Source organism: Pipistrellus kuhlii, unplaced genomic scaffold (genome assembly GCF_014108245.1).
Source record: "Pipistrellus kuhlii isolate mPipKuh1 unplaced genomic scaffold, mPipKuh1.p scaffold_m20_p_2, whole genome shotgun sequence".
NCBI lineage: Eukaryota > Metazoa > Chordata > Mammalia > Chiroptera > Vespertilionidae > Pipistrellus > Pipistrellus kuhlii.
In genome coordinates this window covers 111,165,797-111,190,843 of record NW_023425515.1, presented here as the reverse complement: position 1 = coordinate 111,190,843, position 25,047 = coordinate 111,165,797, and the positions used below count along the sequence as shown (strand labels likewise).

At 41.7% G+C, this 25,047-nt stretch overlaps 1 protein-coding gene across 1 annotated transcript in view; it reads left to right on the top strand.

The window, feature by feature from the left end:
• The window catches only part of F13A1 (coagulation factor XIII A chain), a 174,082-nt gene that overhangs the window by 105,748 nt on the left and 43,287 nt on the right, over positions 1–25,047 (top strand). Inside the window, exons 7-9 of the mRNA XM_036446533.2 lie at positions 705–879; positions 3,771–3,909; positions 24,920–25,023. Of these exons, the coding sequence (XP_036302426.1) occupies positions 705–879; positions 3,771–3,909; positions 24,920–25,023 (418 nt within the window). The remainder of the gene's footprint in view (positions 1–704; positions 880–3,770; positions 3,910–24,919; positions 25,024–25,047) is intronic.

Sequence of the window (25,047 nt, the reverse complement as noted above, 5' to 3'; positions counted from 1 at the left end):
CCAGCTCAATTTCAGGTGACTCTAAATGATAGATGTTCTGTAGTTCAGCTATAATTTTGATGAGGTTGTGGAAGGAAGTGAATAGCATGTTTACTTATGCTGCCATCTTGACCAGAAGTCTCTTGTTAACTTTAAATGGTTCCCATGTCAGCATCTGTTTAATTTTTCAATTCATTAGAGTCTGTCACTCATCATCAAAGTAAAAATCCCTTAAACCATGAGACTTTGACCCCTCTAACTATACACCTTTTGCACTTGTCAGTTTTGAATTATCCTTCTATAAAATCCTACTTGATCCCTACTTGAACTGTTTTCTTATGTAAGCTTCTTCCTCTCTCTCTTTCTCACATCACTTTCTAGCACTATTTCAACAAGATCAGATGCCTGATGTGCATCTCCTCCAAAGCACATGGAGAAAACATTACAAGTCTTCCTATCTACTATTCAACACCACCTTACTAAAATGATATGCTGTTTAAGAGGCAGTCTAGTTATTTGGTTTGCCCTTGCACACTTAGTCATTACATCACTCTCCTTGACAAAACAACAGTGGAATAAACAATAGTGAACAGGTTTTTTTTTGTTTTTGTTTTTATCCCGTAGGATATATGGAAGACAATGGAAGACTTATCTTGCCTAATGTCAGAGTCTGGAGAAAACTTTTCTAAATGATCTTTCTTCTCACCACCTGTGGTCTCATTTAGGTTAATTCCAAAGATGATGAAGGTGTACTGGTTGGATCCTGGGACAATGTCTATGCCTATGGTGTGCCCCCATCAGCCTGGACTGGAAGCATTGACATTCTGTTGGAATATCAGAGTTCTCAGAATCCAGTTCGGTATGGTCAGTGCTGGGTTTTTGCTGGTGTCTTTAACACATGTAAGTATCCAACTGAGTAATATGTTTTTAATGTAAAGGAAATTGCACTTCATGGCATTTTATCTATAACCTGGCAAAGAGACTTAGCAATCCCTGTTGGCTCTATAGAATTTATAGGTGACTCTTCTGGGATGCAGTCAATGTGCAATTAAATTATTCTGAGCCATATATGCTCATAGTTTCTCTTTGACTGCAAGTCTTTATAGAAAGAATGATGAACTATTTTATTTCCTACATAATTCATCATTCTACTTCCAGAGAAATGGAAGGTCCCAGGGGATGTGGAGGTAATAATATGGCATCTTCTTTTCAGTAACCCCCCAATGTTTAAAAAATGTTAAATAAGTCAAATTTAAATTTTAAAAAAATAATAGCAAATGCTTACTTGTTATCAAGAAGTTTTATAAATATGCTTAATTGTTTATGGTTTATCACTGAGAGGTTTTGTAAATATATCTATTTAATTTTTAGCCTAATAATGGAAGGGATTGTGGCAGGTGGTCTCATCTCCATTTTTTAATCTCCCTTTTTACACGTGAGTCTCGATGCCCCTGAGCAATTAGGTATCAGAACTTAATGAACAATCATCACTCCCCAGTTTCCTTTCTGGTTTTTAATTCACCCAACATCCAATCCATAGCAGAAAGCAGAATCATTCTCTTCAGCCTTATGCATCATTTTGTGAAATGCAATTTGCCTATCTAGGACCAATGTTAATGTTAATTCAGTGAACACTTTTTAAAAATACATTTATTTTAGTGTGTCTTCATCATTGGTAACGATTTTCATTCACATGCCATTTCTACAGTCTTGGAGAAAACACCAACCACAAATTTCTGCTTATTCATTAGTAAAGAATGTTTTACCAAGCTAGCTTTCTTTTATTATTATTTTTCAGAAAAATCAAGCTGGGCTCAGAAGCTAGAAGCAAAAATAAATCCTTTCTTTTTTTTTTTTTTAATAAATGATTATGAAGCCTATCAGTTGCAACTCAAAGTTGTTATAGTCTTAAGAACTAGCCTGGCCTGTATAGCTTAGTGGCTTGAGCATCATCCCATGGGTCAGGGTAAATGCCTGGATTGCAGTCTCAATATCCAGTAGGAGGCATGCAAAAAGCAGCTAATCAATGATTTTATCTCTTTATCTCTTTTCCTTCCTCTCTAAAATAAATTTTAAAATATTTTTTTTAAAAAGAACTAGACAGTGATCCAAGTGAGGAGAAATCATGAGTTTTGTATTGTTTGTTTGTTTATTTCTTCCCCTTGGCATCAAAATGATTAAGATTATTTCCTTAGCTATTTGAGTATACCCAAAGACTAGAGAAAAATATGTATATTTCCTAAGAGCAATCAAGGTCAATGATGCTGTCTCCTGAAAGGACTGGTCTCTGAAGTTCTAGAGAAAAACATGAGCTTCAAGATAGTAGTTCCCCTCCCTCATGGTTTGCCAGCTAGGACTACAGCACCCACTGGAGGCAGCCACTCTTGTGAAGTGATTCCAGGGAAACAGAAAGGGCCCTCTGCCTCCCCAGGTGCTACTGCCTATAATCTCATTATCCCAGTGTAATTCCTTCAGACTTAGAACCAGATAAAATAGTGAGCACCTTCCATCCATTTATGCCTTTTGTATAAAAGGGTCATCAGCTCTACTCCAGGCTTCCATGGAAAGTTAGAAAAGCCAGAAGCATGATATGCAGAAGCATAGTGGGAATAAACCCAAAGAGGGAAGTTGGAGGGAAGGAAGTCCTAATGCCCCAGTGTCAAACTTCACCTTTCCACACTCCAGTGTGGACTTCCAAGGTTGTTCTATTGAAGGAGGTGGATAACCTTTGGTTAAAAATGCTAAATTATTCTGAGAAAATATAAGGCAAGCCAAGTCATTAATCTTAAATTTGTCAGCAGAATTATTTCTAATGAGCTCTGATGTGTGGTGTCCTGGGAGCCAAGGAGGGCATGTGGATTAAGTTTAATCAATAGGTACATATGGCAAGAGATGCATCCGGGCAATTTGTTATCTAACAATTAAAATGAATCTGTGGTATTACCCCCTACCAAGTGTCACATAGAAATTCCACCTGAGACAGCAAACCCTACTGAGGACCTGCTTCTTATGTTCCTAGCTTCCTAATAGCTATTTTTTAATTTTATTTTCAGAAACATAATCCTTTGCTGGACTAAAATAATACCATTCTGGCAATTGTATGGTTTGCAACAAACAATTGGATGCTGTTACTGGGCTTCTGTTTCAGCTGACTTCATCTGGCCCAACTTCAATTCTGAATGACCCTGCAGCAAGGTTTCTCTCTGCAGCTTTGGTCCTGGCAATAGCCCCTTCTCCAGCATGGAATATTTGAGGACAACATGTGCAAATAGGGTTTTTCATGTTGGTATTAAAATGAAACAGAGTCCAGCCTTGAAATTTCCTGAGTAGAAAGAAACAGTTTGCTCATACAAAGCTCACTTTAGCTTATTTTGCAAGGCTAATATGGCCTTGATCATTTCTTTCTTATGCATATGGAAATCATGGGCAGACCTTGAACTGCTTCCTAAGGTCAATATAAGGTAACCACTGACCAATTCCTTATTTTTTAAGAATATCCTAATATAACCAGTCACTACAAAGAATAAACAGGTGCTGATTCTTCACTATATAAGCTGCTTTATGATAATATATCCTTGCCCCTCCTTCCATGTTTTGTTTTGAGTGTTCCTGGTTAGTGAACTGTCTTTTTGGTATATGCACAATAAACTAATTACTATTTTGGCGATTCATTGGTTTTACTTTTGTTATTTCTGACCTTTGACATTATCAAAGAAACAAGTCTTTATGAGAAAGGATTGCTCCCTTTGTATTTATTAATTTTGGGTGACATGGTTCATTCTTTCCTGCAGTTTTGCGATGCCTTGGGATACCAGCAAGAGTTGTTACCAATTATTTCTCAGCTCATGATAATGATGCCAATTTGCAAATGGACATCTTCCTGGAAGAAGATGGGAATGTGAACTCCAGACTCACCAAGGATTCAGTGTGGTGAGTTTGATTTACAAGGGCATTTGCTGAAATCAAATTAAGGTGACATTCCGCATTTCCCACAAGTCAGACTTGGTCTACTGTTTCTTTCTATTCTATTTAAGGATTGTTCAATACCATAGGCAAAAATGTCTGATTGTCAGAGAGTTTTTCACCTAAAAAATGAGATATGTTACTGAACAGGCAGTTTGACTTCTTAGTAATAAAGATGGGCCAACTCATTATGACAGAAACCACTGATAAAGGCCATTATTTAAATGGCTAGAACATATTATAGCTCTTCTCTACTTTAGTTTATGAACAATATGGTGAATGGCAGAGATATAGAAGCCAAGCATTATCTATGTCAATTCTCTCAGGGCTATATAGTTAAGCTAACATTTATTAAGCAATTACCGTGTACCAGTTTCTGTGTGCATTATCTTATCTAATTCCTATCAAGTCGGTGTTTATTAATATCTCCATTTACAGATGAGGAAACTGAGGCCCAGAGAGGTTAAAGTAATTTACTCAAGGCCAAACATCTTGTTCGCTGAGAATAAAACCCAACTGAACTTTGACCACAATTGTTTTTTGCCTTGGCAATATATGATAGATCTTTGAGTGTAAAAATGTTGTTCTTGATTTGTGACATCATCATTCATTCAGAGATAGAAATAAGAGTCAGGTTGTCATTGTTACCAAATACCAATCACACAGTTCTTTCACTGCCCTGAACAACTGCATCACAGCTAGCTACAGGGAGTTTAACACTGCAAAGAAATTTCCTTTTTCCATGGCACCACTAAGTCTTAAAAATATTCTAGAAAGATGGGGAAAATCCCCCTGGCCAGTGTGGCTCAGTTGGTTGAGCATTGACTGGTGCACCAAAAGATTGCCAGTTCAGTTCCCAGTCAGGGTACATGCTCAGGTTACAGGCTGATCCCTGATCAGGGTGAGTGTGAGAGGTGGTCAATCAATGTTTCTCTCTCACATCCATGTTTATCTCTCCCTCCCTCTCTCCCTCTCTTTAAAACATCAATAATAACATATTTATTTATTTTTAAATTCAAATTTAAAGGGCATTTATGAAGGTCTATATGGGAGGAAATTGCCAGGCATTGAACTAAGCAGGATTTTCAAGCCAAAAATGTGTCTCCTCTGGGTGTTCTTTCAAAGAAATAAAGCTAAAACACTGTCAGTTGTAAAAGCAGCCAAAATGGGATGATAGGAAGTTATAAGATGATTTTAAGAGAAATTAAAAATTAGAAGTGCCTTAACTCCCCCATGTTACAGGGATGGATCACAGTTTTAGGAATAGTATTAACTCTCCAGAACCAGTAAACGCTCTTTTGAGAATGTTGAAAGAAGGAAATAGCTGAACTAGTAGCAAAGTGCCACTATGAATAAAAACCAGCAGTTCATTTGCAGGGAATGAGCTGAGCAATGGTAAGCTGGAGAGTTCAGGCAAGACAAAACCTCACCTCTGCAAACGGAACAGCAATTTAAAGCACCATTTAAGCCCTTGGAATCACAGTATAGCAACCCTGCATGTATATGAAATGAGAAAACCAGACCAAAATAGCCTCCCCAAAAGCCTGTTGTGACAGTTGAAAATGGCAACATGAGAATTATTTGGCCTTCCGCACTGCATGAGCACACACACACACACACACACACACACACACACACACACAGCCTTTGTAGTCAACTGCAGTTCGAAATTATTCTTCCGTATTCCTTGATCCAAATGCCTCCCATCATAAATCCCTAGGAGGCCATAAACAAAACTGATACTAAATTGTGAAGCTGATAGAGCTTGATTTTGGTAACCCTTTCATCTTTCAGCTCCCTCTCCAAATTCCTTCCCCCGTTTCTGCCACCCTTTGCTCCTTCTTCGCCTTCCCCAAATTTCCCATCACCCTGGTCTGGGACCCTTCCTCAGCCTCCACAGCCAGGTTATTGCCCTGGGCTCCTTTCCCCTCCCAACATTTGGTGCTGGCATAGCAGGCTTCTAATATATAATGACTGACCATCTGATTAACTGGATGGCTGACATTAAAACTCAGGGCATACCAGACCATGAAGCACAAGGAAGAAAGGGCGCAGTCAGGTCTATGTCCAGGGCCAGACTCTGCCACTGACTAGCTGTGTGAACCTGAGCTAGACACAACCTCTCTGTGCCTTTCTTTTCTCCTTTGGAAATAAAATTTTCTACTTGACTCAGCACAGAGCCAAGCATAATAGGTGCCTAATGAGTGTTACTTGTTATCACTGCCTTCGTCATTAGGCACACAGCTGGAATTCCTTAGAGGCAATATGTCCCCATCAACTCAAGCACAGTGAAGCATCAGAATAAGAGGAGTGCCAGTGTGCTAAGATGACTGTGCTATTTCTATTACTTTGGGGTATTTTTTTTAAAACAAAAACAGAAATCTGTGCCTCCCCTGTGCAAAACCACTAGTGGAGCCTAGAAGCTACAGATGTTCCGGAACAGAAGCATTTCTAAGCCCTTCATTGATTGAGGGGTCTGTGGGGCTGCCCTGATATATGGCCACAAAGTCTCACTCTGTCATGGGGAGATACTTGTGCGGCCTTGAGAAAAAGGTTTTACTGCTCGGAGCTCTAGCTTCCTTATCAGTAGAATGAGGGTAATCTTGATAGTGACATTTCCTAATGGGGCAGCTGTGACAAATGAGGTAATCCAGGCAAAGTACTTACCACAGTGCTGGGCCAGGACTGCTCACCCAGCGCCTGCTAATGAGATGAGAAACAGGGGCTCCTGAGCTGCAGGGAGCTCACTGGGCAGAGGTTTATGTGGGAGGATTTGTGGGCATCTACTGACCGCCGAGAGACCAGCGCAGCGTGCTGGCAGCACATGGCCTAGGGAATTTTCTTGCATAGCTCTCAGGAGCAATTGGTCTCCTCCAAGGCACCAGACTCACTTCCCTCCACAGGCTCCAGTCAAACCAACTCGCCCCAATGCCCTCTCAGCTTGTTAGGTGGCTCCTGTCCTCCCTGCCCTGCCTCTTTCCTCTCTTCCCAAGAAACCATGAGAATGATTTCGGGTTTCTCTCATTCGTGCCTCCAGCATCTCTTCACCGAGGTCCTGAGGGTACAAACTTTGTGGTGAATGAATGTTTCTGGTTGGGTCTCAAAGCCCAGGGTGTCCTCTTTTCCACAACTCAGCCAGGTCCAGCAAGCCCTGAGCAGAAATAAGCCAGCCCCAGGGCTCAGAGGAGATCACAAGAATGCCTGTGGGGAGGGGGTGTCACGCTCCAAGCAGTCCTAAGCCACGAGAATAAGATGTGGGTTTCACCCATGTCCAGACTCTTCTCCCTTTATCAACACTGGGACTGGATGCTCATTTGCCTGCATTCTGGTTTGCATGGTGGGTTTCCCCTCTGTGGTGCCTCCATCATAGGGGGCAGCAATTTTGTACAGAGAGGGCACCGTGCTGATGCCAACAGGAAAGCGTCAGCTTCTCAGCCATTCAGGAGAGGGAGAGGCTGAGGAAGAGTAATTGTATCTCAAAGTTGCAAATGAAATTCCGAGTAGGCCAATGCAGGTAAGATATCCTGGAAGGAGCAATTTAAGCCGCCTGTCCCCAGTGTGCTGATGGGATTTGAATTATGTGCAGCCTCTGAGGAAGGCATCAGTGAATCACTGTGAACACTTTAATGAAGATGCTTGAGCAACATTGAGCTGCAGTTCACAGTGAATGTGGATATGAGGGCTCATTGAGGAGAGAGAGTATGGACTCAGTCTGATGGGCAATGGAGAAGTCTCTTTTGGCCTTACCTTGGAAAAGGTCAGTTTAGCCACCTCATTACAGGACAATCTCAATGGAAATGGAAGCAATGATAAAAGGGATGGTGGCGCTTGTTAGGGTTGTGAACGGTATTTCAGTGAGAGGCTCCTCTAGTTAATGAAAGCATTGTCCTGGGTGTTGTTGCTAGAGAAACAGAGCAGAGTTGGTCATTCTAGGTGAAAACTGTCCATCTTTTGGCTTGCCCTCACCAGAATGCAATCCCTACCATGGGGAGCAATGTCCCATCTAATTTATTTTTGTTTGTTTTGCCTGCATGTAACAGAGCGCAGGACATAGAATAAGAACTTAATAAATGGAGTTAGTTGAAAATATTTACATGTTTATTTAACTGAATGAGTGTCATTTAATTCATTCAACAAGCATTATTATGTACTATGTCAAATACCTAGATGCGAAGGATTCAGAAAGAAACTAATCAGGCCACTGCCCTTGAGGAGCTCCACCCAGTGTTGGTGGGTGAGATAAGCACATAGAAAACACTCCATAAATTATATAAAGTGGCTGTGATGTGAGCCAGGCGTCATAAGAGGAGGGGGATGGGGCTTCCAACCTGAGCCCAGGGGGGAGGGGGACAAGCTGCTAACATGCTGAGATGAGAAAATCACAGATCAATCAGTTTCAAAGAGCAGGCAGGAAGGAGTGGAGTTTCATACAGAATTAAACTGTATCATCATGACTATAGCTGTTGACTATGAAACTCACTCTATCTCTCATGATCCAGCCCCTTACAGCTCCTTCACAGGCAACATCAAGGATGCCTAGCTCTTCACCTGCCTTTCTGAAGGGGCTAATTCCTCTACCACATGTGTCAAACACAAGGCCCGTGGGCCAAATCCATCCCGCCAGGCCTTGCAATGTGGCCCACACTGCGCTGTCATCACTGCACTCCACTGCGTTTCCATCACAATGACAGTTTATGACTGTTCAGTAAACCATTCGGCCCGCGATTTAGGCTGGATTTTAGATTTTGGCCCCTTTTCTGATTGAGTTCGACACCCCTACCTAGTCCATGTGCTCACAAGGAGTGGGTGAAGTTAGTACTGTTTAGGGGTGGGAATGGGGTGTTATTATCTCTCTACACCCCTTTATCACTGCTTCTTCTTCTCTACCCTCTAGGCGCTGTCCAAGTCTAGGTTCTGGCTCCTCTGAGATAAACCCTCCCAAGAGGGTCTCTTTGCTTTAGAGAGTCTAATAGTCAACAGTTTCAGATTCCCTCTTGGAGCCAAAAGCTTTCTAGACCCTGTGACTCCTTTCTGTCCAGCTGCTAAGCCCCTTCCTGGTGCAGCCCTTTCCATCCTGCTTTGTCTGGAGACCTGCTCATCTGCACAGGGCCGGGCTGTGACCCGCTTACTCACATTTAGCTCCTGCTTTGCAAATTGGCTTTACATCAGCTCTTAGGAAGGGGTGGGGAGGATCAAACATATCACAGAAAATGTTTGTAATTGTTGGCTGGCCTCAATATATCTGGTTCATTAAAAAAAAAAAAAAGTTGCATAGTTCCAACTTCCTTTAATACTTTTTAGAAGAGTATAGCTGCTATTTTGTTTTCTTCACTGCAAATGCAAACATTTCTATGCTGCAATGGGTAGTACTGAATCTGTAAACATAGTTCTAAGCAAAGCAAGCTTTAAAACACCTGGGAGTCAGTCCCATATTCAACACAGCCACCAATTCTAATTCTCGTTGCAGTCTCTGCACTTGGCATGGTGGTTGGCACATTATGGGCATGGGGTGTTTTTTTTTTGAAATTTAGACTAATCTGCCTGGCACATCATTTGTGTGTTCCAACTAGTTGGACTTTCATATTGTTCCATTATCCTAAATTTTAGTCACTGTATGTGAAAATCAGTATCTAAAAATGAGCCCAATTAAAAAAAAATAGAAAAAATCCTACATACAGACCAAACTACTTCAAGATCCTTAAGAGTTTATAAAATTATCCTATGATGCATCTAACTATCAATTTTACATATCTACCAAAGACATTTAATTCATTTTCTAATCAATTTTATTAATTTTAGAGAGAAAGGAGAATAAAAAGAAGGGGGAGAATATTATTTTCAAAGTAGGAGCCCAATGCATGAAGATTCGTGCACAGGGGGTGAGTCCCTCAGCCTGACCTGCACCCTCTCCAGTCTGGGAGCCCTCAGGGAGCCCTAGCCAATCCAGGAGTTTCTGTATTTGAAATCATATGAACAAATTGTCTGAGACCCCAACCCAGTTTGGTTTGTTGTTCACAGAATAATAGAAGCTTTTTTTTTTTTCTTTGCTTCATTGGTGGAGATTTCCTGGAAGTTTTAGGATATCTTCCCTTTAATTTTACCTAGACCTTCTGATTTTACTTATTTTGCTTTCCCACCATCACCCACAGCAACAGTAACTTGCTTTAGGCTCACTTTACTCTAGTGTCTAGGAGATCTGTCTGCCACCAGAACTATGATTCCCAGAATTCCTGGTGTTCTCCACGATATGGGTTTTCCCTTCATTCCTGGTGCTTCCCACACTCTGGGCTTCCGCTTCTGGTCTTAAGGCTGCCACCAGAACTACTCTGTTTCCCCGAAAATAGGCAATGTCTTATAATAATTTTTGCTCCCAAAGATGCAGTAGGTCTTATTTTCAGGGGATGTTTTATTTTTCCACGAAGAAGAATACGGTACACATTTATTGTTAAATGAAAATAAAGGAAATTTATTACCTGTATACAGTACGGTAGTACAGTAGTTGTCAACACAAACCAGACAAACTGTGAGTCCTACAATATCAAGAATTTACTCATTTATTCAATGACAATCATGTCATCATCTTCTGGAACATCATCATAACAATCCAATTCCTAAATTTCTTAGTGAATTTCTTGTGACTCCATTTCTTTCAGAATCAGTGAACCAAATCTCTCATGTTTAGCAATAGCACTGTCTTTAAATGAGTACTTCTGGTCAAGGTAGCCTGCTCATAGTGCATTTGCAATGCAACTGTCAGTGATTTTCTCCCATGAATTCTTCACCCACGTCACAACTTCTTGCAGTTTAGGTTTCACAAAGTTTCCATGCTGATTTCTCTCCATTCTATTTTCAGTATAGTCATTAATTTCCATGCACAAATTGTCTTTGAATGGCTTGTTTATTGCAATATCAAGAGTCTGGAGATAGGCGGTCATTCCTGCAGGAATCATTATCTGATCTATTTTTCTTTCGTAAAGAAATGTCTTCATGTCTTTAGCGCAGTGAATGCTGGCTGCATCCCAGTCTAGCAGACCTCTTTGGCTCCCTCTCATAAAAAGGGGCAGCATTAAATCGACCCACTTCCTTATAACTGCTTGTGTGGCCCCGACCCACTTCCTTATAATTGCTTGTGTGGCCCAGGCTTTTTCAGTTTCAAGAATAAAAACGCCCAAAACCCATTCAATCTTCTTCTTCTTGCCCTTAGAAATGATTAAAGGTGGGATTTTAGTGCCATCCAGAAGAATTGCCAAAATACAGGAAACACATACACTTTCGTAAGCAGTGGAGGGAATGTACACTAAGAAGGCACCCCGCTTTTCAATTGTTGTTTGAGATGATTGGCCCATAAACACTGCAGTTTCATCCATAGTAATCATGTTGGAAAGATTGTATTTAGAGAAGTCAGCATCATCAATAAAGGACTTGAATGCAAGTGCTTGCTTAATAACTTGAGTATCTTCCAACCTAAACAATGTTGTACCAGTAGATCTTAAAGACAGTTCACTTTGCTGAAGGAAATTATCCAGCCAGTGTTGTGATGCTTTGAAGTCTTCAGGGGCTATTTCAAACTGTGGTGCCATTGCAAGGGCAAATTCTTGAATCTGAGCCCTATTCACAACCAAAGCCTTTGCTCTCCTGTCAACAACCCATTCATAGATCAGGTCTTCTAGCTCGGAAAATAATGGTTGCTGACCTGATCCACACTTGTGCATTTTAGCATTTCCCTTGTCCACTTGTTCAATGAGGTTACCATACTCTGCTAGCCATTTTTGGACCAATCAGATACACAACATCTTCTCTTTGCAGAAAGCAGTAAGATTTTGGCCCCAAGAGTCTTTCACGATTCCTTTCTTGTACTCCACAGAGTAGCTATTTCTTTTTGCGCTCATTTCTAGGGGTAAAAAAAAAAGAAATTGGGGTATCAAGGTGGGGGGAGGGAGATCACTTAAAATGACACAGGGGGGACCAGAGAGGGGAATCAAAATGGCACAGGAGAATCAGAGGGGGGATTACCATTTTAGTAACCCCTTTTGATCCTCCTGTGTCATTTTGATTGCCCCCTCTGATCCTCCTGTGTCATTTTAAGTGATCCCCCTTCTCCCACCCCTGTGCCACTGAACACCTTCACCAGACATACCCCTACCCCTTTATCAGACATTTACCCTCTGCGGCCTGCCTGGGGATTGTCACTTGGCTTGCTGGGGCCTGGATCTGGGCTGGAGCAGGGTCTGCCACTGACTGAGAACCTTCAGTCATCATGAGGGCGGCCAGCAGCATCAGGTAGTGTCACCAGAGACAGACCAGCACTCACCACCTTTGCCGTGGTGTCCTGTCCGCTCTAATCCTCCTGTTCTTCTACACACATCTGCAAAAGTCTCCTCCTCACTCCAGCCCCGTGCTCACTGCTCACTCTGACCTCCACTCCGCCTCCACACAGCAGTGACATCAGGACTCTGAGTAATGACACTGGTTGCTAGACGCCATTCGGGGCAGCCCTAGCAACCAGTTTATGGTAAATTAATTTCATTCTGAGACAGAGTCTGAGGAGTCTTATTTTCAAGGGGATGCCTTATATTTCATTCAGAAGGAAACCTGTAAGTAGGTCTTATTTTCGGAGGATATTTTATTTTCGGGGAAACACAGTACTACTCCAAGAATTCCTGGTGTTCTCTGAGATCTGGGTTTTCCCTTCCTGCTCTGTCTCCATCCCTCAGCCTCTTGCTTTGCCAAGTCTTCCAAACCGCCAGCTCTCCCTCTCTGTTCTCTGTCATCCCTTCCATGGGCAGTGATGGTCCAGGGAGCCTGTGAGCATGGCCTGGCTTCACAGTCCTTCCCTCTCAGGCGATGATGGTCCCAGGAGCCTGCCCTTGTTTTCCCAGGCCTGGTGATGGTCCTGGGAGCCTGCAGGCATGGGTGTGCAAATTAAACCACCATCTTTGTTGGGTTAATTTGCATACTCACTCCTGATTGGCTGGTGGGCATCCTGGAGGTACAGTCAATTCGCATCTTCCTCTTTTATTAGTGTAGATAAATCATCTACTTAACCACATTACTGTCAGCCAAATTGTTTTTGAGAATATCACCTGGAGCTAGATTATGAGAGTTGTCTTTAGAAAACTTAGAATATACACTGTGAACCCACACCAGAGACTTGAAGGAAGGATAAAAAGTCATTACCACTTCCAAAGAATCAAAATATTATAGCTTGTCCTTATGAAATCTTTTCTTGGTACCAGATCCTGATCTAAGTGGGTGACATATACTAGCTCATCTAATCTTTTTAATTACCTGTTAAGGCAATTACTGTTATTCTCTCCATTATAGATGAAGAAACTGAGGTATAGAAGCTTAACCTGATTACCAGCCAGAAAGTGTTAAAACCTAAATTACAAACCCAAGATGGCTCACCCTAGAGTCTACTTTTTAAAAAATAATACCTTTGCTGAAACTGGTTTGGCTCAGTGGTTAGAGCGTCGGGCCTGTGGATTGAAAGGTCCCAGGTTTGATTCCAGTTAAGGTTTATGTACCTTGGTTGTGGGCACATCCCCAGTAGAGGATGTGCACGAGGCAGCTGATCGATGATTCTCTCTCATTGATGTTTCTAACTCTCTATCCCTCTCTCTTCTTCTCTGTAAAAAAAATCAATAAAATATATTTTAAAAAATAATACCTTTATTGAAATACAATTCATATATTAATAATTATAAAGTAGTTTTGATGTTTTAATAATATAGAAATTACAATAACCGAGCAAAGAGCTAGAGTAATGGACCAAATTTTTTGTATGTTATTGAAATTAAGTTGCTATTAATCTGAACTAGATTTTTTAAATTATGATGTTAATTGTAATCCTTAGGGAAACTACTAAGAATAAAACTGAAAAACATATAGGAAGAAGAAACAGAAAAAATTAAAATGATACTAGAATATATCTGTTTACACAAAATAGGGAAATAATGGAGGAATAGAGGAATGAAAAAGACATCATAGCAAAATGGCCAGTGAAAATCCTATTTATCAGTGATTACATTAAATGTAATGGATCAGACTTTAAGATTTGTTTTACGGCAAAACATATCATTAATTCTGAAAAAATGTTCCGTTTGCACTTAAGAATAGTGTGCATTTTTCTATATTGGGGTAGTGTATTCTATAGCTGTCCATTATGTTTAGTTATTATATTGTTACTAGGGGCCCAGTGCATGAATTTGTGTACCTTGAAAGGAACTGTGGTAAGAAAGGCTGTGCTGGGCACGGGGGCAGGTCCCTCCCACCACAGCCTCCAGTCCCCTGTCTGCTGGCAGTCCCGCTTCCACTGCTGCTCCCATGTGCCAATGGCATTGGCCCCACTCACGCTCACTAACATCACAGAGTGATTGGGACTAGCGCCAGCAGTGGGTGTGAGCAGCAGCTGCTGCCCCATCACCCCTCAGGATCAGGGGAAGGTGGAGAAGTCCTCAGGGGCTGGAAGCTGCCACTCTCACCCACTTCAGTGCCAAGAAATCAGGATTGGTGCCAGGCACATGTGGTGACTCCGGCACTGGCTGTGGGTGTGAGTGGGGCCATCACCAGCAGTGGGTGCAAGTGGTGGCTGCCAGCCCCAATAGCCCCTCAGGAGCAGAAGGACGATCAGGGCTGGCAGTCGCCCCTCACACCCTCTAAGAGCTCCGAGCAATCAGGGCCAGCATTGAGTGCAAGCGGGGCTGGCACTGGCAGCAGGTGTGAGCACTGGTTGGGACTGCAGCATATGGGAGCAAAGAATTTTCAGTAACCACCAGAGGCTCTCCCCAATAACAGTGACCAGCTCTCTGCCTTGATCTGTCACCCCCATTTACCTGTTCCACCATCCTGCCATGGCTGACTCCCACCATGTTCCACACACACACCCTGGTGGTCAGCACATGTCATAGCAACCAGTTGTTTGGTTGTTCCACCATTCATTTTATTTGCATATTAGGGTTTTATGCATATAGATTGTTTTCTATTTCCTTGCTAATTTTCTACCTGTTTGTTCTATCCATTATTGAAAGTGCAGCATTAAAAAAAAAGAAAGAAAAAAAAGGAAAGTGCAGCATTAAAGTCTCAAACTTGTATTTGTTTAATTGTTTATTTTTAATAAAGTGTAATTGACATATATCACTATATTAGTTTCAGGTGTATAGAAATCCTATATAATAAAAATATGATATGCAAATTAACCCTCACACCCTCACAAGATGGCTATGACCAGGCCAGCACAGGGGTTAGTGAGGAATGACTGAACAACTGAACAGCAGGCTGCGTGGGGCAACCAGGTTGGTGGGGGGGCCATGAGGGATGTGACCAGGCCAGCAGGGGGGCGGTTGGGGGTTACCAGGTTGGCATGCAGAGGCAGTGAAAGGTGATCAGGTCAGCAGGGTGGGGCAATTAGAGGTGACCAGGCAGACAGGCCAGTGAACTATTAGGAGCCAGTGGTCCAGGATTGTGAGAGGGATATCTGACTGTTGCTTTAGGCCCAATTCTCAGGATCAGGCGTAAACGGGCAGTTGGACATCCCCTGAGGGGTATTGGATTGGAGAAAGTGCAGGCTGGGCTGAGGGAACACCCCCATGCACAAATTTTATGCACCAGGCCTCTAGTCCTATATAATAAAAGCCTAATATGCAAATCTACCAAATGAAACAACCAGTCACTGTGATGTGCACTGACCACCAGGGGGCAGACACTCAATGCAAGAGCTGCCCCTAACCTGCAGGCCCCAGGTCTCCCAATGCAGTGCCAATGTGAACCTCCCCCTGCCCTCAATCACCCTACCAGATGCCCCATAGAGGAAGATGACTGGCAGTGGGGGCAGGGGGCGGGCCAGCGGGTGAGCAGGTGGTGTCACCCTCCAATTGCCCCACTGGTTGCCTCCAAAATGGGTGCCAGCAGGGGCCCCCCAATTGCCCTGCCGATTGCCCACAGATGGGCCCTGATTGCCAGCCAGGCCTAGGGACCCTATCCATGCTTGAATTTCATTCACTAGGCCTCTAGTAATTCAATATTTGTATATATTACAAAACGATCACCACAATAAGTCTAGTTACCATCCATCACCATACACAATTATTTATAAACTTAGCCAGAATTTGTTACAGAACGTTTTTTATAGATTAGCATTATCCAAACAAATACTCTGGAAATCCAACCTTTTCTTCACTTTCAGGTAGAATATAAATTACTAATTGCTATTACACTGAGAGTAGTGGAAGAGGGACAGGGTCATATTTTCAAAATGAATCCAGCAGAGGGAACTGCCATTCTGGTAGTATTTCCCAAGAGCATACTCTTAACCACTACAGTGCTTCCAAATTGGGATCTACCATACTCCTTAAAATTTTACATTTTGTAAGAACATTTTGGTGTCATTTATCATCTTCCTAACATATATTCTCTTATTTCTCTACTTCCTAGTACATTATAGGGCATTATATTGATACTTGAGAAATTATGTGTATAGAAAGCTATCTATGGATTTCATTTCTGTATAATAAAGAGGTGTTGCAAAATAATTGTTTTAAAATTAGGAAGGGTTTTTTTGTTTTGTTTTGTTTTGTTTTGTTTTTTTCTGCAGGTTGAAAGTCTGTTCTAGACTCTCCTCCCATTTCTATTACATACCCACATAGTCCCACATCTAGAATATCTCCTAAAAGGGCCTGTAGTCCCTATTCTTCCCAAGTTCCACTTGAGAGTGAACAAAGAGAAAACTTGGGAGGTTAAAAAATTAAAGGTTATTACAAATACCTCTCAGGATATTAGAATGAAAAGAAAGTGGAAGCAAAAAGACAAAACCACATAGAAAATAGTAAAGAATTTCTATGAAAATATTCCAAAAATAGAAATAAGAAAAATATCATGTTTTGGTTAATCATAAATTCTGCCTAAGAAAGTCATCATATAGACCAGTCAAAGTTTACCAGTTTTCAAATAATTAAAACCTAATAAAATATGCACCACCGATGCTTTACTGAATGTAAATTAATTTCTTCTTCTAATGAATAAGACCTCTAGAAAAGCTACATATAAATAAAATCTATCAACCTTAGAATTGTATACTTGTGAACAGTTTATAATGCAAAAAAGTAACTTTGGTAACTACAAAGACTGTTGCTTATATTTTTAAAACATTTTTTTCAATAATTATTTATAAACTTAGCCAAAAAACAGAAAGGTTTTTACAGATTAGCATTATCCAAACAAATACTGTGGAAATCCAACCTTTTCTTCACTTTCAGGTAGAATATAAATTACTAATTGCTATTACACTGAGAGTAGTGAAGAGGGACATGGCCTGATTTTCAAAATGAGTCCAGCATAGTAATAGAACTTCTACTAATTGGCTGCCATCAATCAGACATCCTTAGTGCTGCCATAGAGTCAGGAGAGGCTCCTGCCACCACCACTGCCCTCAGCAGTCGTGAGCCTGGCTTCTGGCTGACAGAGCTCCCCCTGTAGGAGTGCACTGACCACCAGGAGGCAGCTCCTACGTTGAACATCTTCCCCCTGGTGGCAGTTCGCATCATAGCAACCAGTGCTTCTGCTATTTAGTCGATTTGCACATTAGCCTTTTATTATATAGGATACCTCATAGTTTCATTTTAGAAGTTACAGTACATACTTAAGCCTGCCCCCATCTCCAACCCCCTCAAATAGGGTCTCTCCTGCTATATCAGACTGTGCTAAATCTGCTTCTCTTTCCCTGCTGGAGACAATCAAAAGCAAGCACCTTCATATCTTCTCTTTTTTCTTGATAGTCAGTTGGTCCCTATAAGGGGGACTGGCCTGGTCTCCACCTGACTGGGCCTCTGGCCTTGGACTGGCATGACCCCAGAGAGACCCTGAGTGTCCTCCTGGTTCCAGCACTCCGGTAGTCCTGACAGTGGGCAGCTGCACTTGAGGCAGTATGTGCTTCAGCTCTCAGTTCTCAGCAACTCCGAGGCTCTGGCATGCCTCCCTCCCTCTGTGCCATCCCTTTTTGTTGTCTAGCTTCATTACCTTTCCTAAGCGACGAGTTTTTTTTCTGGGTCAAAGCTTTCATTTCCACTTTAGAATGTCTTCTTAGACACACCTCAGAATCCACCAGCTTGTCCCCACTTCTTTCCAACAACTCCGACCGTACCCCAGCCTTGCTGCCATGGATACAGCCAAAGCTTCACAGTTCCAGGATGTGCTGTCGTTTTAGCTGCCACAGCACTGTCTGTGTTAGAAGTATGTCAACAGGTCCAGAGCGGTGGAGCTGTGCTCATTTTCTATGAATATACAAGCAATTTGCAAGTTAGATGAGTGTCTTTCTTCCACCCCTGCCGTTTTTAATATAAAAGAATTCAAACACTTGATTGACATTTGAAGTTGGTCCAAGGTATCTCCTCTAGGACTTTCTCTGGACCTTGTTTGTGCTCTCCCTTGAGCCCTGGCAAAGCTGCAGAAACAAAGTTACAAGCTCATACTTCTTTCTTCCCTTTTAGGGAATCCTTTTCTCTGAAGCCTTTCTGGACAGTTTGTAAATGAGATGACCTAGGGAAGTATTTAAGTAGTTAGCAAAGTGAAAGGCAGTAAAGGACTCTTGGCTTCAATCTTCCATCCTATTTTCTTTGAATTAATAGCACAAGAGTTCTGAAGCCTGTCGTAGTCTCAGCCATGATCTTGTCCACTTCTCCACCCTCCCAGGGCTCTAGCAATCTGGGTGTGACCTTACCCAGCTCTTAGAACCAGAGCAGATTCTGAACTGTACTCCACTTGTTTTAATAGAAAATAGTATTCTTAATGTTTTTATTGAGAGAGGGTAACTAGTACGTATTTATTATAAAAATTTTAAACATTGCAGGAAAATACAACAAAAGTAAGAGTCATATTCTAACTGCTCAACATTATCAACATTTTGGTAAACATTCTTTAAAATGTCTCTGAATATTACATTAATTTTTGTATTGCTACATAACAAATTGCCAAAAACATAGCAGCTTAACACAAATTTATTCTCAATTTCTGTGAGTCAGGAGTTTGGGCACAGGTAAACTGGGTCCTTTGCTCAGGGTCTCAAATGACTGCAAAGTGTTAACTGAGAATGTTGTCCATCTGATATGCAGGGCTCATTTAGATTCATGAAATAACTCAGTTCTTTGCAGCTTTAAAATGTATGTAAGCAGCCTTCCTCTTCAAGGCCAGCAGTCAATGTCTCTGATGCTTTGAATGTCTCTGACTTGTCCTGTCTCTGACCTCCACGCTCATTTAAAGGACTCAGCACCTTGGTAATCTCCCATTTAATTAACTCAAAATCAACATATTAATTACCTGAATTATATCTGAAAAATCTTCTTTGCCATTTAAACTAACATAATTCCAGGAGTGATATCCCATCTTACTCATAGATTTCAAGGGGAGAAAATTACACAAGAATGGGGGTCATTTAAAATTCTGATTTCACACTTGAACATGTACATTGTACATGGTGTGCTGTAGTGTGCTTTTAAAAATTAATATGCCATAGATATATTTTCTTCCTAAAAAACATAAATCTGCATTTGTATGGCTGAATAGTTTCCTATCTCGTGTTTTGGAACATTAATCACGTCTTGGACAGTTGGGCTGTTTCTGATTGTTCCTTATTACAAATAATACAAGGATGAACATTCTTATATACTTCCCATTGCATCCCATGACTATTTCCTGTGTGCAAATTCCAAGGAAAAAGATTTACTGAGTCAAAGGATAAACTTTGACCACAAGGGTCCCCAAGCAGTGCATGGCTGTTTTTCTAGCTGCCTTTGGTGTAGATTCTCAGGGTCCTTTGTACCAAAACTGCCTAACTGAAAGGAGCCCCAGAAATCACTAACTGTCACTACAGGAAGAGTACAGAAAATGACATAAAGCAAAAATGTGTTCTTTAATTGTCATCGCCATCATTATCCACCCCCAAAAAGTTATCTTCAACCTGATTAAATAACAACACTCAATGAAATGGGGACTTTGTTTTAATTTTGACACTGCTACAAAGCAACAAAGAAAATAAATAACTTTGAAGGTTTATGCATTTTTTTAACTTTAAAGGAACACTGCACATTTCAATGGTATTGTGCAAAGTCAGGCTTTAATGAAGCTCTGAGAAAAATATAAAACTTTGAATCTTAAAAACAAATGAAGGTTTAATTACACCTGCATAACCTTATAAGCAACCATGACTTTTTAGTGCCTTTTGGGGGCTGGTTCTGGTGCTGGAAACGTGATGGTGAACAAGACAGAGCCCCAAAGTGAAGCCACACACTCTACACATGCGATGAGACTGCAGGATGAAAACAGAAAGACTACCGAGCAAATAGATAATGAAGCTATTAATAAGAAGCATGTAGATTTCCCAACCTGGAGAGAAGATCAATGAAATTTGGAATTGTCTAATTATCAGCCTCTTTCATGGAGGAGCTTGAAATAGAAAAGCGAGTACGAATGTCCAGGCATACTCAACATCCAGACAAAAGGGAACCCTCATGGCAGGGGTGGTCCAGAACACACTTTCCCTGGCCATTGAGAAACAGAGAACAGCATGCTGGAAGTAAGGCCCATGGCTTCCACAGTGTCATCCCTCCCTCTGCTCACCGCCATTCTGGGAGCCCAACCATTGGTTTTCCAAGCACTGTCTAAGGCCCAGCCCACTGGAACTCGAAGGCACTGGGTGAGGTGGGCAACACATAATTTGTTGTGTTCATCTCGCCCACTCCCTACAAGTTCCCGATCCATTTAGTAAACTCTTCCACCCTACATATACAAATAAGGCCTCAGTCATAGGATAAAGTGGAAGAGATTGCAAATAGGTAGATAGTTATCATAATGAGAGAAAATAAAGCTTTCCCCATCTCCTGCTTATATGAAAAAATATTACCCTCAAATAAAAGTTTTTGTCTAAGATTTTTTACTGCAAATCTTGTTTATCTTGAATAAGGCTGACCCTTGCCCAGGACACAATCATTTAAGTCACGAGGTTCTGGAGTCTCTGCATCTAGGGTGGTGGTGTAAGTTAGGGTTGGCAAGCAACACTCATTGTGTAGGAAGCAAGCTTGTGTCCATGTGGAATTGCAAATGATTTATTGCTTTGCTTTCTGGATCTATCTGCCGATGGTGCAACCTTCAGCATTCAAAAGAAAGGCCAGCAGTCATTGTTTAATATGGTGACCTTTCTCCCAGCTTCAGAGCAAAGATAGAGGCTCTCAAGTAGAGCCAACCTCATGTTCCTACCCCAGAGCCTCTATACCCCACCCTGATCTAGGTCTGCACCTCCCTCCCCTGCAGCCAATACCTCACTCCCCACACCTGTCCAGGGTGCTGCTTTTGATCCCTTGCATCTTCCTTATTGGAGCCTACTTTTTTCCATTTCTTTCTTTCTTTTTTCTATTGCTTTCTTCCTTTCTTTTAGCCATTTCTTTCTTTTCTTCCTTCCTTTTTTTATTTTTTATTTCTTTCTTTCTAATACTCACCCAAGGATATGTTTTTATTGATTTTTAAGAGAGAGTAATGAAGAGAGAGAGAAACATCGATGTGTGAGAGAAATTTCCAATGGTTGCCTCCCCTATGCACTTCAACCAGGAATTGAAGCTGCAACTTAGTTATGTGCCTGCTTAGGAATCGAACCTGAAACATTTTGTTGGAAGAAACTATACTCCAACCAATGAGCCATTAGGCCAATGCTCCTTGTTCTTCTTTTATTCTCACTCCTTCTTGACTGATGTGTTTCTCTACAAGCATGACAATCTCTCCTAATGTAAAAATAATCAAAACAATCTTCCATACATTGCATTCTATATAGCCATTGCCCTATCTTCTCTTCTTCCCTTCACAGTCTATATCACTTTTGGCTGAGAAATCTACACTGCACCACTGCCCTTCCCACTCACTCCTCGTCTGGCTCATTTCCTCACTCTCCTCCATCATCAGTAAAGACACCAGGAGCTTCCTCCTCATCAAATCCTGAGAGCCACATGTGCATATAAAAATTCCTCTTGGGTTTCAGCTCCTGGATTTGCCACAGGTACTCAAATTCATCATACCCTAAACGACCTTGTCACCCATCCAGCACCACTCCCTTCAACACAAACCTCCTTCCCTTCCTCCTTCCTTCAGTCTTGGTAGACAGAACCATCCTACTGCAAATGTGAAAGTCTTCCTCAGCTCCTCTGGTTCCTTCACATCTTTATAAGACATCAGTTGAACCACTCAGTGGCTCCTCTCCCTCTCCACTTGTGAAGACTACTTCTTTAGTGAACATATTTTTGATCCAATGCAACTATTGCACTATTTTGGGGGGGCGGTGTATATGGCTGGGGGCAGGGGAATGATGTAACTTGGCTCAATCTCTCATATTGCCTCTTCACATACCTTTCACAAATACAGAACTGCAAATTTAACTTTCCCAAGAATTTTTATTTAACTTGGGATAAAGGATTTCGCAATCTCATTTTTACCTATAGCATAAGTCAGCATTTAAAAGCATGGACCCTGGAATGTTATTACTAACTAGTGGCCTGGTACACAAAATTTATACAGGGAGCGGGGATGTCCCTAAGCCCTACCTACATCGGGGACTGCTGGTAGTTTGCCATCCCTCTAGCAATCTGGGACCTCTGGCTCCTAACCACTCACCTGCCTGCCTGTCTGATTGCTCCTAACCATTTTGCCTGCTGGTCTGGTGGCACCCAACTGTCCCCTCTCCCCTCCGCTGGCCTGTTCAGCCCCCAATTGTCTTCCCTCCTGGACTAATCACCCCTAACTGCCTCTGCCTCAGCCCCACCACCATGGCTTTGTCCAGAAGTATGTCTGGAAGGTCTCCTAGTCTAATTAACATATTACCCTTTTATTAGTATAGACTAGCTGTGTGTGACCTTGGGAAAGAGTCTTAACCTCTCTGTGCTTCATTTCCTCCCTTGTAAACTGGGGACAATAAATAACAGTGCCCTTCTGATACAGTACTAGGGATATCCGATGTGTCAATACACAGAAAGGTTTTAGAACAGTGTCTGGCACTCAGTGAGTGTCATAGGTATTTGTCAGTGTTGTGATTTCCTGCCCACCTTCATTTGCCATTTCTCTTCTCTCATACACACAAATATGCAAACAAGATTCCCTTCAGCCACAAGGACAGCATACAGTTCCCCAATACACCGTGTTGGCTATGTCATGCCTCCAAAACTTTGTTCTTACTTCTTTTGCTGACCTGCTAACCTTCTGGGGTCAGTTCAAATGTCATTTCTGCTGTAAAGCCTTCCCATATTCCCTAAGAGTTTCCCACAGAGACCAATTGCACCTCAGATGAATTTCCAGTGTAGCATGCATCACATCAATTATTTTTAAATGTCAGAGAGTTACCATTTTTGAGCACTTACCACATGCCAGGCGTAGAGAGCTGTATATGGAGTGCATTGTTTAAGCCTCTCAGAAATCTTATGAAATGTTTGACTAATTAGTTTACTAATACATGTTTTCCTTTTCTCCTAAGTTGTGAGACTACTTACGAGCAAAACCTATGTCTTGATCTTTGTGGATCTCCACTACCTAGCATGGCGCCTGACATATAATGGGTGCATAATTAAATAAACACCTCTGGATTGAGCCAATAAATGTTGAGTTGTTCTCAGAGAGAGATTGAGAGATGCATGAATTACTAGTGTTGTAGGACATTTAGGAAAAGGCTGGATAATATTTGGAGCTGAAATTCATCAGTGCTATAAACAAACACTGCTACAATGACCTCCCCACCATTAACTGTTGTTCCTCTATGAGGATTTTTGTCATGCAGTCGGGTTCATGAGCTCATTTGCTCCTGTATTCTCACATAATTTCAGGTATTTTCAGGGACATAATAATACAATTCATGATGACATTATTTTCCATTCTCTTGCCTCCAGTGTCATATGCAAAGTTGGGAAAAGTTTTGCATGGCCCTTAGTTCATGGGCTGTCCACCTTTGTTTGATAAAGTGTAAAGAGACACTTGCCTTGATAACCTTTCCATCTTATTGAACAGAAAATGGAAATTTGCCACAAATTATAATTATAATTATGAGTTAATGTTATAGTTTCCATAGCAATGATAAAAATAAAGGCATTTTATTGCTTAATTGTTACAAGGAATATACTTTTTATAAATCTAATGTACATAAATATAAAAGAAACTCAAAGATGTATGTATTTTATTTTCAATTAACTTTTCTTTCTTACCCCCTTAGCAGATAGTAAGTTCTGTTTCATTAGGGATCAGAGGAGAGTTAAGATCAAAAGTGCTTAATGCATTGATTAGAATATTTCTGGGTGTCCTTAAAATTGATATTAGCCGGAGAAGAGCTATGTCCAGTTATGTGAGTGCCCTTAGGGATATCCATGAGAATGGATCTGCCTTGCAAACTCAAGTCTAGAACACCAGGACATCTCTCAAAGTCCTGGATTTAGTTTAATCTAGTCAAATATTAGTGGACTAGAGGCCCAGTGCATGAAATTTGTGCATGGATGAAATTTGTGCATGGGGGGGAGGGTCCCCTCAGCCCAGCCTGTACCCTCTCCAATCTGGGACCCCTCAGGTGATGTCCGACTGCCAGCCAAAATCAGCAGTTGGATAGCCCTCTCACAATCCTGGACTGCTGGCTCCTAACTATTCACCAGCCTGCCTGCCTGGTCACCCCTAACTGCTCCCCCCTTGATGGCCTGGTTGCTCCTTACTGCCCCCGCCTGCCAGCCTGTTCACCCCTAACTGTGCCCCTCACAGGCTGGTAGCCCCTAACTGCCCCTACTGCCAGCCTGGTTGCCCCATGCAGCCTATTTGGTTGTCCATCTGGTTGTTTCAATCATGAGGGCCTCTAGCTTTTTATATATAGACAGAGAGAGATAGATAGCATATCCTCAGGATTTAGGGTTACTTTTTTATGTTTTGGACTATTGAGTGTGATGGGAAGTTTAATCTCACTGGAGTGGTGTTTTCCAAGGAACTACCACTGCTGGAATGAAGCCTGGATGACGAGGCCTGATCTTCCTGTTGGATTTGGAGGCTGGCAGGCCGTGGACAGCACCCCCCAGGAAAACAGTGATGGTAACCTGCATCCTCTCTTGAGAG